We start from the raw sequence: 13,115 nt of genomic DNA on the forward strand, positions 1-13,115 counted from the left end.
AGCTCCTGCCAGCAGCTCAAGGAGGCAACTGAGACAGGGCAACTTGCAAACCTCCATGATAGCATGCCCCTGGGTGGGCTGTTAGGGAGCTAGCTGCTCTCCCTCTGTTCCCTTAGAGGGAGGGAGGAAGAGGAGAGCACTGTGGGATTGTGGAGGTTTCTCTCCTTGGCCACACATTCAGTTTGTCTCAGGATGACAAAGAAGTTGCTATTTAAACAGCAACTTCTTTGTGGCAGAAGTTTTTTAGAACAAATTCCTTCAATGCATGGCACGTTACAGAATAATCGCATATATCCTGCAACAGATGCAACATGTCAAGGGAGCTGTAGAGGTTACAGCGTGTGAGCCCAGAAGGAATATCTGGATCATCAAATCCAGTATCTTGGTATCACAAATAGCCACATAAGATAATATGTTTAATAAATTTGTCAAGCTCATTCTTAAAAGTACTTAGTAATATCTTGATGTCAAACCAGTGAATCACAAAGTTGGGGCCCATCATAATTCAATGATGTGGCTTGTTACAAAAATGAGATTGGCAAGAAGGCATGGCTTTCTAAAGCCTTTGCAGGAAGCCACAGTGTTTTCCATGTTTTATTTAAAGGGACAGCTTGAGGCATCCCGATTCACCACAAAATAAAATCAACCCTCTGCATTTGCATTTCCTTCCAATGTCCATTTCCAGGTTGTACCTCAGTGCTGACTTAAGCTAGAGAAGTCATCTTGTCCAGTGTTTGGGAGGTTTCTTTTTTGAGCCTAGTTCTGCCTGACCTGTCCAGGCCAGGTAGTTTCTTTGAGAATGGATGTAAGCATCTTTAAAAGTTCAATAAAACACCAAAATATCACGAGTTTTTAGTCAACTGAGCTCCGATGAAGTTCTGTCATTTTGTATCAGAAAAATCGTTCACCTGAAAATTGGAAATCAAGTTTAATAGGGAAAAACATTTGTCCCACAGGTCAAAAGAGTGACTCCCAGTGAGCAAGACTGCTGCTTTTAAATAGAATTATTTAATATTTTATCATTTACTGTTGCGTGTTTATAGATGACAAAATAATGCAAGAGTTCCATGGTTCTAAAGTCTTTAGCAGACAAGTGCTTATAAATGTCCTTACTAAAAGCTACTATATTTGATGTTCAACAAAACTGTATAGTCTTATTCTGATCTTTCTTAACCAACTTGATTATTGCTATTTCAGCTTCTTTGAATTTTCTTTTATATTTGACTCCGGTGTACGAAGGGTATTTGAAATCAGAGTTCCTTTTCCTACAGTTCTGCTGATACTTCCTTAAATTGTGTTCCTTGGGCCAAGTTGTTATTTTTTTTTGAAGGCTATAGGAACATAATTCATTAACCACCTTTCTCTAGCTTCTCATGTTATTTTCCCTGCTCTTCTAGTTGCAAAAAGCTCATGAGCAAAACATTTTGGACTAACGTTCATTTCGTGAGCTCCTACATACAATAAACACTCTTATATGAATGTATCATGCAGTGTATGTACAAAACACTGAAGAACTATGGAAAATTATACTGGAACATTTGTGCTGTCATTTTTTTATTCTGTGGAATATTTACCCAGAAGGATACTTTGATATATACTTTGGAAAAATTTACATTAGATAGGTCCTTAAGCCTTACTCTGAAAGCTGGAGAAATATAGAAATATTTTCTGTAAAATGTGCATATTTCCCTGAAATAGTATATACTTCAACTGCATGAAGTGATACTATGAAGTCAGAAACAATCAAAACAAGGGTTTTCTTGAGGCATATTCTGACAAAGATTGCTGCTTTGTGAGCATTTGAATATATATTCAAACCTACATTGGCTCGTAGTACCATATAGATGCTATTCAAGTAAAAGGCAGTATTAATGGCTAATTGCTGCTTTAATTAAAAGTGCTCTTCCGCCTCTTTTTCAGAACAAGAGGAAAACTTTGAGTTTATCATTGTGTCCCTCACTGGCCAGACTTGGCACTTTGAAGCTACCACGTATGAAGAAAGAGATGCATGGGTGCAAGCCATAGAGAGTCAGATCCTGGCCAGTCTACAGTCATGTGAGAGCAGCAAGAATAAGGTAAGGTGTATAACATGATACTGGAATTAAGCAAGGCTCCTAGATTGTTAAAGAGAAATCAGAATCTAGATAATGTAAGAAAGAAGAAAGCCTGTATTGTGAGGGCTTTGTAGTCTTTAGACACAAAGTACTGAGAAGAGTAAACAATACAAACATGTATGTCTTGGAAACAATTTAATACAACTTACTTTACCCTTTTTATATTTTTGCTTTCATGTTTAATATAATGTGAAGCTATCAGGTATTTTTCTCCTCATTTTTATAATTTCAGATGAATCATTAACTTTTTTAACTAATTTATGGGTAGTTATACATTTTATCTACTTCTGTCAGTCCAGACTTTATCTTCCAGAGCTGGTCTGTAAAAGAGCAGTTTAAGGACTTGTGCCTGTGAAAATAGCAACTTATTTAAAAGCCATGTCTGTACTGACAGCAACTAGGCTTGTGCAAACTGGTATTCCATTAAATGCCCTAGTTTGCGGAATAGCAAAAACATTCAGTCTTATCCAGACCAAGAGCACTCTCACTTATGATCAGAGTGTATACATTTAAGAAGCAATGGTCAATTATTCCTCTATTGTCCAAGTCTGTTTTGGTGACACTACAGTGAAGTTTTTTTTTCCTTTAATTAATATTAATTCATTCTTAGTTGTTTTGTTTTAGGCAAGCTAATGGGAGAATAATCAGGAAGCAAAAGTACAGCCATGTCTTTTGGTGCCATGGAATAGGTGCTACAGCACGACACATTCATATATGGCAAAAGTAATTTTTTCTCCTTACTTCAGCTGTTCTTTAAATCTCTAATTCCCAAATCCCAGTTTCTTTCTGGGGAGAGCTTCATCGTTTCCAGTTCTTGAACTTCTTGGTTTTGAAAGAAACTCCACAAACTGAAAGGTCTTTTTACATTGTTCGTGTTGACTTGGTCTACTTCATCATTAAAAAGCACACTTATATTTTGAAATGAGTGCTGCCTTTGGTTCCTTGTTTAACCACAGTAAATTAAACCATGGTATTTATTGGTCTAATGTAATTTACTAGCTGTTTTTTGTTTAGCTATTATTTCTGTGGAGAGAAATTATTGTCCACTTACTCCTGTTGCCTATTTTGATTGAGTCATACACTATTACATACATTACAATAGGACGACTAAACAAGTGCCACTGTACAAAAATATTAATATAATTGCAAAGAATGCTGGTTTTTATATTTAGCGCACAGTAAATGAACAAAGAATTTCATTTTTGTTATAATAGATATTTGCTTTATTAAAATAAATGAAGCCACTTATAATGTTTTGTTTGTTTGTTGGGTTCATTGTGTAATGAACTCTAAAACAACTTGAGCATAAAGGCCTTCTGTGAGAGAGTTTTCTTATTCACCTCTGGAAGAAGGGCATAGGAGGAGCTTAGAAACATAAGTAAAATGATTTAGTGGTCTTATTTTTGTGACCTATGGACAAATCACAAGTACGCTACAGATCAGCATGTAGAAGGTCTGATTCTGCGCCCATTTTTAAATCAGTGTCGTAAGTCCATTATTCAGTACAGTTAGCCAGTTTTATCCAGACAGTCTGTAGGGGCTAGCTGATATAGACAATGAGCCACATCTGCATGGAAAATTGCATCTTCAGGTCAAAATATAGGTTACCGTGGGGAGAAACTCTCATTACAGCCCATTTGCTGATAGAAGGGTTTTTGTTTCTTTTGCAAATTATTGATTAATCTGCTTGAACAAAGATATGCACATATTCACATCAATAAAATAAACGGAATTTTTAAAATGATAATAATTGGTTTTGAGAAGTATCAAGCTATGATCATCTTTCTCATGAATGGTATGCTTCATTTTTAAGCTCAGTCTTTTCTGTCTAATTCCACTCTTGGTCAGAATCCAGTCCTATATCTTAGAAATGCCCAGACTTCCTGTGTTCTGTGTAGAGAACTTCAGAAAAACTCTGTGCTGTCAGAAGTAAGGATGGAAATTGGAAGTTATGCGTGTCAAGCACTGAATTGCAGTACTTAAAGATGCCAAAGGATCAACTCTTTGAGAAGCAAACCAAAAATGTCATATTCCCTGATCATGTTCATTCAACCTGATCTGAACTTTTTTTTTCTTTTTTTTTCCCTTTCACATAGATGACAGTTTGTGTTATCTAAATCTTTTCATTGGGTTTTTATTTCTTGTATGTGTGTTTCTTTAAATATACACAGTCCCGACTGACAAGTCAGAATGAGGCCATGGCCCTTCAGTCAATAAGAAACATCAGAGGCAATTCTCACTGTGTGGACTGTGAGGCTCAAAGTAAGTACAACCATTGCTACACGAGAAATGTTATCCTTGACTTATAAAGCTTACACATTTTCTTTGGTCCAGGGTTATGTGAACAGCTGTTCTGGTTCTTGCCCTCTCGGTATTGTATCCCATATCCCTTTTCACATTTGTAACTCACTATTGAATTTGATTAGTTAGGTACATTTTATGTTTTTTCATACTTAATTCATGGTGTGTTCAAATGTCCTGATTTTTCCAGTGTTTCATTTTTCACGTTAAGTATGAGTTTATATATTTCTTTCTGCACCTTTTATTTGTACACTTTTCTTTGAAGATGGCTTTCTTTCAGCTTTTTTTTTCTTTTTTTTAACAACGTATGATGCTCCCATTACCCTTCAATAAAGGCATTACTTGATCTAATAGGATTATGTACCCTATCAATTCTATTAGATGTGAAAATCTTTACCTGGCCTTACTTCTTTCTTTTTTCTTTTTATTTAAATGGCAAAGAAAAATAAACCAGTTACTATTTGGATATTGATTTTGGATTTTTTTTCCCTTAGTGCTTTCTTTTATTCTGGGTTCATGCCACTGAGGTTGAGCTCACCAGTCTGTTACCCGCTAGTTCCAGGGTTTTGTGCCTCCATCATAAGAATTAGGTTTTGGCTAAAACTTACAAGACCATATTCTCACGTCGAAAGCAATTAGTTGTAATACAGAAGAAAATGGCATTCAAATTTTATACCCTCTTAAATATGAAAAACATTTATTTCTGGTAATTATATAAGCAATAAGAAATTAAGTTAGTCATTTTTTTATTTTTATATTAAACATTTACAAACAAAGTTTTATAGACCTGTTGATTTAAAACATGATTCAGTTCTCTCTTTAGCACCCATCCTAGATGTAAGACTAAAACGAACAGTTAATAGAAAAATGCAGAGGTCTCTCACATATCATTCACTATGTGTACTAATAAAAATAAAGCTGATCACAGTGACCTATCAATAAACCCATCATATTACCATCCTGTCAACCTCCCTCTTGAATGGCCTGAGTGAGGGGCCATTAAAACACTAGTGAGCATTTAAAATATAAGTTAATTTTTTTAAACTACAATGTTTAACTGTCCAACTACTAATCTTAGAAAGGTACCTCACATATAGAATTTTTTTTGCTTTCTAAAATATGGGTAAAATACAACTTGGTCCCTTCTTTTTTTTTTTCCTCCCTTTCCTTTTGCCTTTGGAGGAACCGGTTCATGCCAATATGCCCTGCAATAAGGGAAGTTTTGTCACTACTTCCTTTGAAGTTTTTAAGATAATAAGAGGTTGTCCATGGAGGGAAAGTTGAGAGTAATGCCAATGCTTTCTGGGTCCCAGGAGCTGAATATGTTGCCTGTGTAGTGATTGAGGCCTTTGTTACATTGGGCATTGAGCACCTGAGCTCCAGATCCTATTTCAGATACCGTCAAAGCTAGGTATTGACATGCTTTGAATAGATTTTTCATGTAAATTTTATGGGGGCTTCTTGAAGGCAGGTACCAAAAGAGATTATACAAAAAATAAAGCAAGGGCTTTACATTCTAGTGCTAGTAAGTGAGCAAAGAAGAATATAAGACAAATTCTGAGTTTTCTTCATTACAATATATTTTATTTTCCACAACTTCTTAATGCATTTTTCATATTAATAGGTTACCAGTATTCAGACCTACTTGGAAGACTGGCACAAGTTCAAATGAAATATAAAATATGCATACAAAAATGATGCATTTCTATGTAATAGAATTTAATTCTGCTAAATGACCTAAATATATACTTTGTTTATTTGCAGTATTCATTACTGTATGTGAGCAGACTGCATGGTAAAATTGGTTCTGCTTCTGTCTCTTTCATTTTCCAGTATTTCACCAGAACCTTATTTTCAGTTGGCTAGAATGGACTGAAAAGGGTATATGATACCCTCACAACAATGTCTGCCTCCTCAATGATACTGCTTACTAAAGTATAACTAGCTAGTCATATCCTCAGGACTTAATCCTCAGGTTCTTTTAAGATTTTTAAGAGACAATATGTAAACATCCATTTATCTTTTGGAATGTACCAATCTTTTTATTCGTGACTTGCCTTTACAGGGCCTCTATTCCATGCCTGAGTTTATGAACTTCACCCATCAAAGCTCAGAACTCTTGGGAAAGAAGTGGGTCTCTGTATCTTCACAGATCTAAATGTTTGGTAGCAATGGACTATATGAAATTGCAGCCTCAGCCATTTTTCCATTCCTTCCAGTCATAATTAAGTCTTCAAATTCAAAATTCTTATTCAACCTGTTTTCCTGAAACCATTGTCTTATTAGCACCTTGTTTTGGTATTTAATTTCTGTTGTTACTACTACTGTTGTGGTTCTAGTAGTAATAAAGAAGCCAACCATCTGGCTTTGGACTTGGTTCATATTAGCACAAAGCAGTAGAATGGGTGAGCCCAAGAAGAAAGCTGTTTCCAAATACTGTGCTTGAATGATTTGGATGTTGTGTGGATCTTGTCAGGAACGCTAAATCAAAGCCCTTTTTTGAAGCAGAAGTCTTCTGAGGGATTTTTTCCCCCTCAAAAGGCCTGCTTCCATCTCAGTCCTTTCCTTTAGGTTCTTCACACTGAAGTTCTTGAAAGAGATAATGACCCCAGACCAAATTCTGAATCTGTTCCACTTCCCAGAAATGCAGATAATATTTTTATCACCATTATCTTGTTGATTCCACAAGTTTTCAGAACCCCTTATTCAGGACTACAGAAGCCTTTAGTCTGGAAATGTTCAGCAGTCAAAAAAGCTTGTATTGTCTGTTTGACATACTGGGCATGTCTACACATTCATTAATGTGATGAAGTTACTGCCCATTAAGTTTAGTACCTGTAATAACGGGTACTAACTCAATGTGCAGTAACCAGCACTACTGCACAGTAGCACTGGTGCACACCTTTAAGTGACACTAATGTGTAGTAGACTAATTGTACTGTTCATTAGCCTATTTGATAATGAACAATGACCTTCACCGTGACATGTTAATGCACGGTAGAATTAGTCTACTGCTTATTTAATGTCTCGTGTAGATGTGCTCCGTGTGTAGGTAAAACAAAGTGGAAATATAATCTTTTTTTAAAACAAATAGATCAGGGACTTTGTCTCATTCTGTCATAAAATCTAGGTGTATCCAGAAAAGAGAGACCATAATTCATTGTGTCCATGGACCATGGTCCTGAGCACTTCTATAATACTTTAACCCCAGGATTATTGGTAGAATCAATGGAGAATGTAGATAGAAATATAGTTTTGATCTGCATATTCAAAAGGACTACAAGATTTGCCAAATACCAAACATTGCTTATTGGTTTTCCCCTGTGCATGTGTGTGTTGGGGGTTTTTTTTGGTTTTTTGGTTTTTGTTTAACCTAGATCAAGCTTAATGAATCATGTCTGTGCCATAAGAGAAGAGTTACAAAAGAAATGCTCTCCTACATGTGGCATGCTGGGAGTGCAAAAGTTAACAAAACTTCTGTGTTAATTTTCAGAAGAAGCCATTCTGTGATTGTATCTAATACAAGTTACAGCATACATGCATGATGAGCTCCATATTATTAGTCAATCCATTCCTGATGGCCAGCTTGTTGTTTGCTATATTCGAGAACATGGGAATGTGAAACCACATATTCCTAGGTCTCAGTCAAACTTCATAGGGTACTTGAGGGTTGACTCTCACAAAAATATAAGTTGAAACTTGGACTGCTGCTCAGGTTTTTTGTAGAATTATTCACTTAATCTGGCTTCTAGCTGTAATGGCCAGTACAAGAGAGGAGCCGTCTGTCAGCAGTCATTTAATGAAAATTCCCCAGAACCCGACTCCTTTGTAAGATATTACTGCTTGATAATTTTCCAGTTCAGAGAGAGAGTGCTTGAAGAACTGTTGTTCATCAAGATGGTTGCCTGTCACCTTCCTTGTTTGTGAAGTCAGAAGAGGCCTTGAGAAATTGTCCATTATGGATTCCTCATTTATGAATATTTTAAGGCAAGAGTAGGGAGCTGTCGTTCTATTGTTAGGTGTTAAACATTTCACTGATGTTTGAGGGGAAACCTGAAGCCCCTGAACATTGGTTTTGGCAAGTCAGTACTAGAGATTTTACTCCAAACCTTCAGTCTTGTAAATTTTAATTGAAAATGCGTTCTGTTATTAGCCTGACTCTTAAATGGTTATTTTAAAATATATTTTAAAGCTAACATTCAATATTACATGAGTTTCTTCTTGTAAAGGTGACCTGAATGCGGGGGGGAGGATGAGGAGGGGTTTGTGTCTCTTCATACTTCATCTATGATTTACGTATGTTGAAAGGAATAGGAAGTTTTGCCTTCCTTGTTCTTAGAAGGCTCACTGGAAGGCTAAAGTTTATATACTGTACTTAGCTTTCTCAACAGTTAATATAATGTTTGGAAGTGGCAGAAATGTTAATATATAGACCTGTTCTTCATTCTGAATAAATGTTAATTACATTACAGTTGAATAGATTTGTCTGAAGAAGTTTTAGGACTGCTTGAAATTTTTACTTAAACTTTTTAATGGGCATTAGATTTTCAGATGAAAAAAAATATAAAATCTGTCTGCCTTTCTAGATAACATTAATTTTTTGGCTGAAAACCAAGAAATATTTTTGGTTTTCAGTATCTTTTGGTTGTAATTATTTTTTTAGTTTCTCATTGCAGGAAAGGGGGGAGAGGGGATAATCTTTTGCCAACCTTTTCCTTGAGGGAGGGAAAGTTGATAGTCATTTTCTGACCAGCGCTGAATTTTACACGGTTAAATAAAAATCTCCTGCCCTGTCATTTTAATCAGGTTTTTCCTTCTTGATATTTGAGATATCCTGCTCATTCTTCAGGGGGCCATCGTTTCTCCCAGGAAAAGGAGAATGGAAAAGATCTGACAGGAGAAAAAAGCCACCAAAAATCTCCCATAAAAAGTCTTTTATTTCATTTGTTAAACTGAATGTTTGTTCGAGAGAGATTCATACAAATCTAGATTTAAATAACATAGGATGGTAACAAAAATGAACCATCTTGGGAAATGACTTTGAATTTCCCGGCTTTTGTCAGGTTTGTCACAGCCTTATCGTTTGTGGGGTTATTTTTTTTGTCTGCAGAATCTTTCTGGCTAGTACACTAAAACTAGGACTGTTCAAAGTAGCACATTTTCATCTTAGTACTTATCTCCCTGATCCTAGAGATGAAAACATACCCCATAGTGTGTTAGATGTAAAAAGCCATATGTAGGTGATGATATAGATGGTTATTAAGGGAGTTGATATAGTTAGCAACAGAGACATTGTATCTAGTAGCTCTTTCTTTTCCTTTTTCTCTTGTAGTAATTGGCTACAAGTGGCTCCAGATACCCAAGGAGGGGCTTTTTCTACCACTTCACCCTGAGCTACCTGCTACTCTGTTTATATTTTCCCTATCTCTTCTTTTCTTTCTAGGATTAAACTTTCCCTTTGACTTTTGAAGGAGTGACATGTGTGCCTGCCTTTAGGACTACCACAGTTGCTTTTTTGAATCATTTGGGGTCTTTCGGAAGAATGCCACACAGATACTACTAGACCTTCCCTAGAAACCAGACTGCCTTTGCTTCTTGCTAGGATTCTCAACAGTGCTGAGAGCAAGAGACTGCTCTTTGTTTCCCAAATCCAAATTGTTATCCATAAAGCTCAGCAATTCCAAATATAACAGAGAATGTATCTCAAGAATTTTGTTTTGGTTTTTTTCCCCTTCCCTGATGATTGCTTGTTTTGTATTTCTGTAGACCCTGACTGGGCCAGCTTGAATCTGGGAGCCCTAATATGTATTGAATGCTCAGGTATACACCGAAACCTTGGCACACACTTATCACGTGTTCGGTCACTTGACCTGGATGACTGGCCAATAGAACTCATCAAGGTGATGTCCTCCATTGGGAATGAATTAGCAAATAGTGTTTGGGAAGAAAGTAGCCAAGGACGTATGAAACCATCATCAGACTCCACAAGGTAAGCCATCTTGGTCTCTTTGAATGAACGCATACAAAGAGCCAATATGTTCAAAATGTATGACCGCATTTGAAAAAAGAACAATGTCCGTGTTTAGGCATGTAGGCTGCCTGTACATGTGCTCGGAGGTGGGAAGGGGCAGCTTTAATTAGAGTGGTTCCGAGACAGCCACTCTAATTAAAAAGGCTCTCTGTCATGTATATCACCCCCTCTCCTGCTCTCCTCCCCCAGCCTTTCAAAATGGCCGTGGGGGCGCTTAACTAAAGCTCATTCAATGAGGTTTAGTTAAAGCGCCACACAGGCATTTTGAAATGTGGTGGGGGTCCTAATACACACGACAGTGAGGGGATGCTGGCGTGTCCTAATTAGAACTCATCAGAACACAACTAAAGGCACTCGTAAATCCTTATTTAGGCACTTCAGTGGTAGTTGCTGGTGTTGGCACATCTACTGCTTTCAGGAGTCTAAATTCAGGCATCCATTTTTAAATAGATGTTGAGGTATCCCTGGTAAATATAAATTGTCCTACCAAAAAATGACGAAAACTCAGGGAACTTGATACATTTTGTATTTGACAAGATTGTCTTTGCAGTCCTTTACCAGTTCTCTCTCTCATGAAACAGCAGGAGGTTTGGACCTCTCAAACTTTTGTTCCTTGATCTATATTAGACTGAATGTATATTTTTTTTAAAAACTGGACTTAAAAGTCTCTCTTTCTTGGAATACTTGACTGTAATTAATAATGTGTTTTCAATAACCATAAGCTCTGCCAGCATCTTGCTTTGTTCTTTTATACCTGTCTCTAAATACTTGGGTTTGTACGGTCCTGCTGCTATTGTTTTGAGAGTTCTTTTCAAAATGAGGTTGCTCACTTTCTTTAAGCACAGTATGTAGAAGCATAAATCTGTTGGATGTGTGTGTGTCTTCTATAAGAGCATACAGATCATCATAATATTTTATGTACAGAATCAACATAATGAAGATCCTCTCACTATGGTATGTCACATGAAAAAAAAGGGAGGGTTTGTATTATTCTGTATTCAGTTTCAAATGGTACAGAATAACAAGATGGATGCTCTTAATTATCATGAGTATTAAATGTAAGAGCTAATATTCACAAATAGCAATTAAGGAATACTGCTTGAGGAAAGCAATGCGACTGTTAGCTGTCTCTTTTTCAGTAGAGCAGGTTTTCAGACATGAGGAGGAGCCTGGACTGCTTTGCCCAGCTGGCCAAGCCTTTTAAGTTGCTTTCAGAAATGCATGTCTTGCAGTTGTCACAGTGCCACACTCCAGGGGGTTAGCACATAGAGCCGCCTGCATCTGAGCACTGTTCTGTCCCCAAGTATCAGATATTATGATGGAGGTTTAGCACTTGTGTTCAGTGTTTGCCTCACGCATTTGAAAGAAATAAAACAAGGAACTGATGTATTAATGTATACACTTTATTTTTGGAGTTTATTCTGTCCAATACCACCATTTACCAAAAGGGTAATAATGAGTCTGTACACAGGCCTCTTGTTGAAGAAATCAGTTTTAGCTGTTGACTGTAATAAAGTCAACTGTATCTTATTGCATCATTTTGTTAGCACTGAAAAATGAATTTGTGGTGCCACCTTTGGTTCATCTTAGAGAATGAAGCCAGTATATTAATCGGGCTATTTAGATGAATAGTTGTGTGTACAAATATATTCACAAGACATGCATACATAGGGTTTGTGTGCATGTGAACTGTGTGCCTTGTGTATGTTTGAGGGCATATATTTGTTACATAGATCAAATAAATCAAGAATTTCATAAATTAAACTACACTGAGCTTAACACTTTGCAACAGAATTATTTAATAATTTTAGGTTTAGCCAAAAGACAGTGGTTTTGTTACTGCATAAAATGAATATCTGTTATTTTGTAATCATGAGGGGTTAGAAAGAAAGCTTAATTCTGACTATTAAAAAAGACTTCCTGAATTTAGTTGAATCTTAAAGTGAATAAAAAGAATGCGTATAATAAAAGACATTGTCTTAGTATATATGTAACCCTAGTTTTGAATTAAAATAATTCAGTTCTATGACTGTTTTTGAATTAAAGCTTGCTTGGGGGATGGAGGAGAGTTGCAGTTTCTGTTACAGGCGTACACTTTATTTTAAACCATCTCTGCTGCCTCACAGTTTCTTCTTATTTAATCTTAATTAATTTTAACTTATTTTAACTTATTTTATCTTAATTATTGGGTTTTTCTCACAACATTTGGAGAAATACTTTTCAATGTTCAGTTGCATTTTCTGTGGCTTTTTAGTAAAAGTTGATATTTCTTCCAGAGCAAGCATTTTTTAAAACTCCATTTTTGATGTTTTACTTTGCTTTTGTGACACTTCTTTGCATTTTCTCACTTTCCTGTAGTATTAAATAAGCATCGTACTAGTTACAATTCTGCACATTTTGGAGATAAGTTAGGTGGTAGAGTTTCAATTTAACAAATTGTTCTTCCAGTGTTATTACTGCTGACTCCAGTTTTGCAGTGATACAGTTATACGTCTGGAGATTAAAAGTGGAAAAACACTTTTCGGATTTGGGGTATGGTGTAGGTTATAGGGGGAATGAGCAGAATTAGATGAGCAGAAGTATAGGGACATTCAGATGTTATGAGCTATGGTAAAGAGTAAGTTGACACGGGGGGGCTGAGGACAAACGGAGAAATCAGTAGCCTTCCT

General features: G+C 36.3%; 1 protein-coding gene across 6 annotated transcripts in view; it reads left to right on the forward strand.

The window, feature by feature from the left end:
- AGAP1 (ArfGAP with GTPase domain, ankyrin repeat and PH domain 1) overlaps positions 1-13,115 on the forward strand; it is a 561,813-nt gene that overhangs the window by 502,202 nt on the left and 46,496 nt on the right. For all 6 annotated transcript variants that reach the window (XM_090044999.1, XM_090045000.1, XM_090044994.1 and 3 more), the window contains 3 exons: positions 1,921-2,075; positions 4,286-4,376; positions 10,182-10,404. In XM_090044999.1, the coding sequence (XP_089901125.1) occupies positions 1,921-2,075; positions 4,286-4,376; positions 10,182-10,404 (469 nt within the window). The remainder of the gene's footprint in view (positions 1-1,920; positions 2,076-4,285; positions 4,377-10,181; positions 10,405-13,115) is intronic.

The sequence above is a fragment of the Crocodylus siamensis genome, chromosome 4 (genome assembly GCF_052110815.1).
Source record: "Crocodylus siamensis isolate JL-2025a chromosome 4, ASM5211081v1, whole genome shotgun sequence".
NCBI lineage: Eukaryota > Metazoa > Chordata > Crocodylia > Crocodylidae > Crocodylus > Crocodylus siamensis.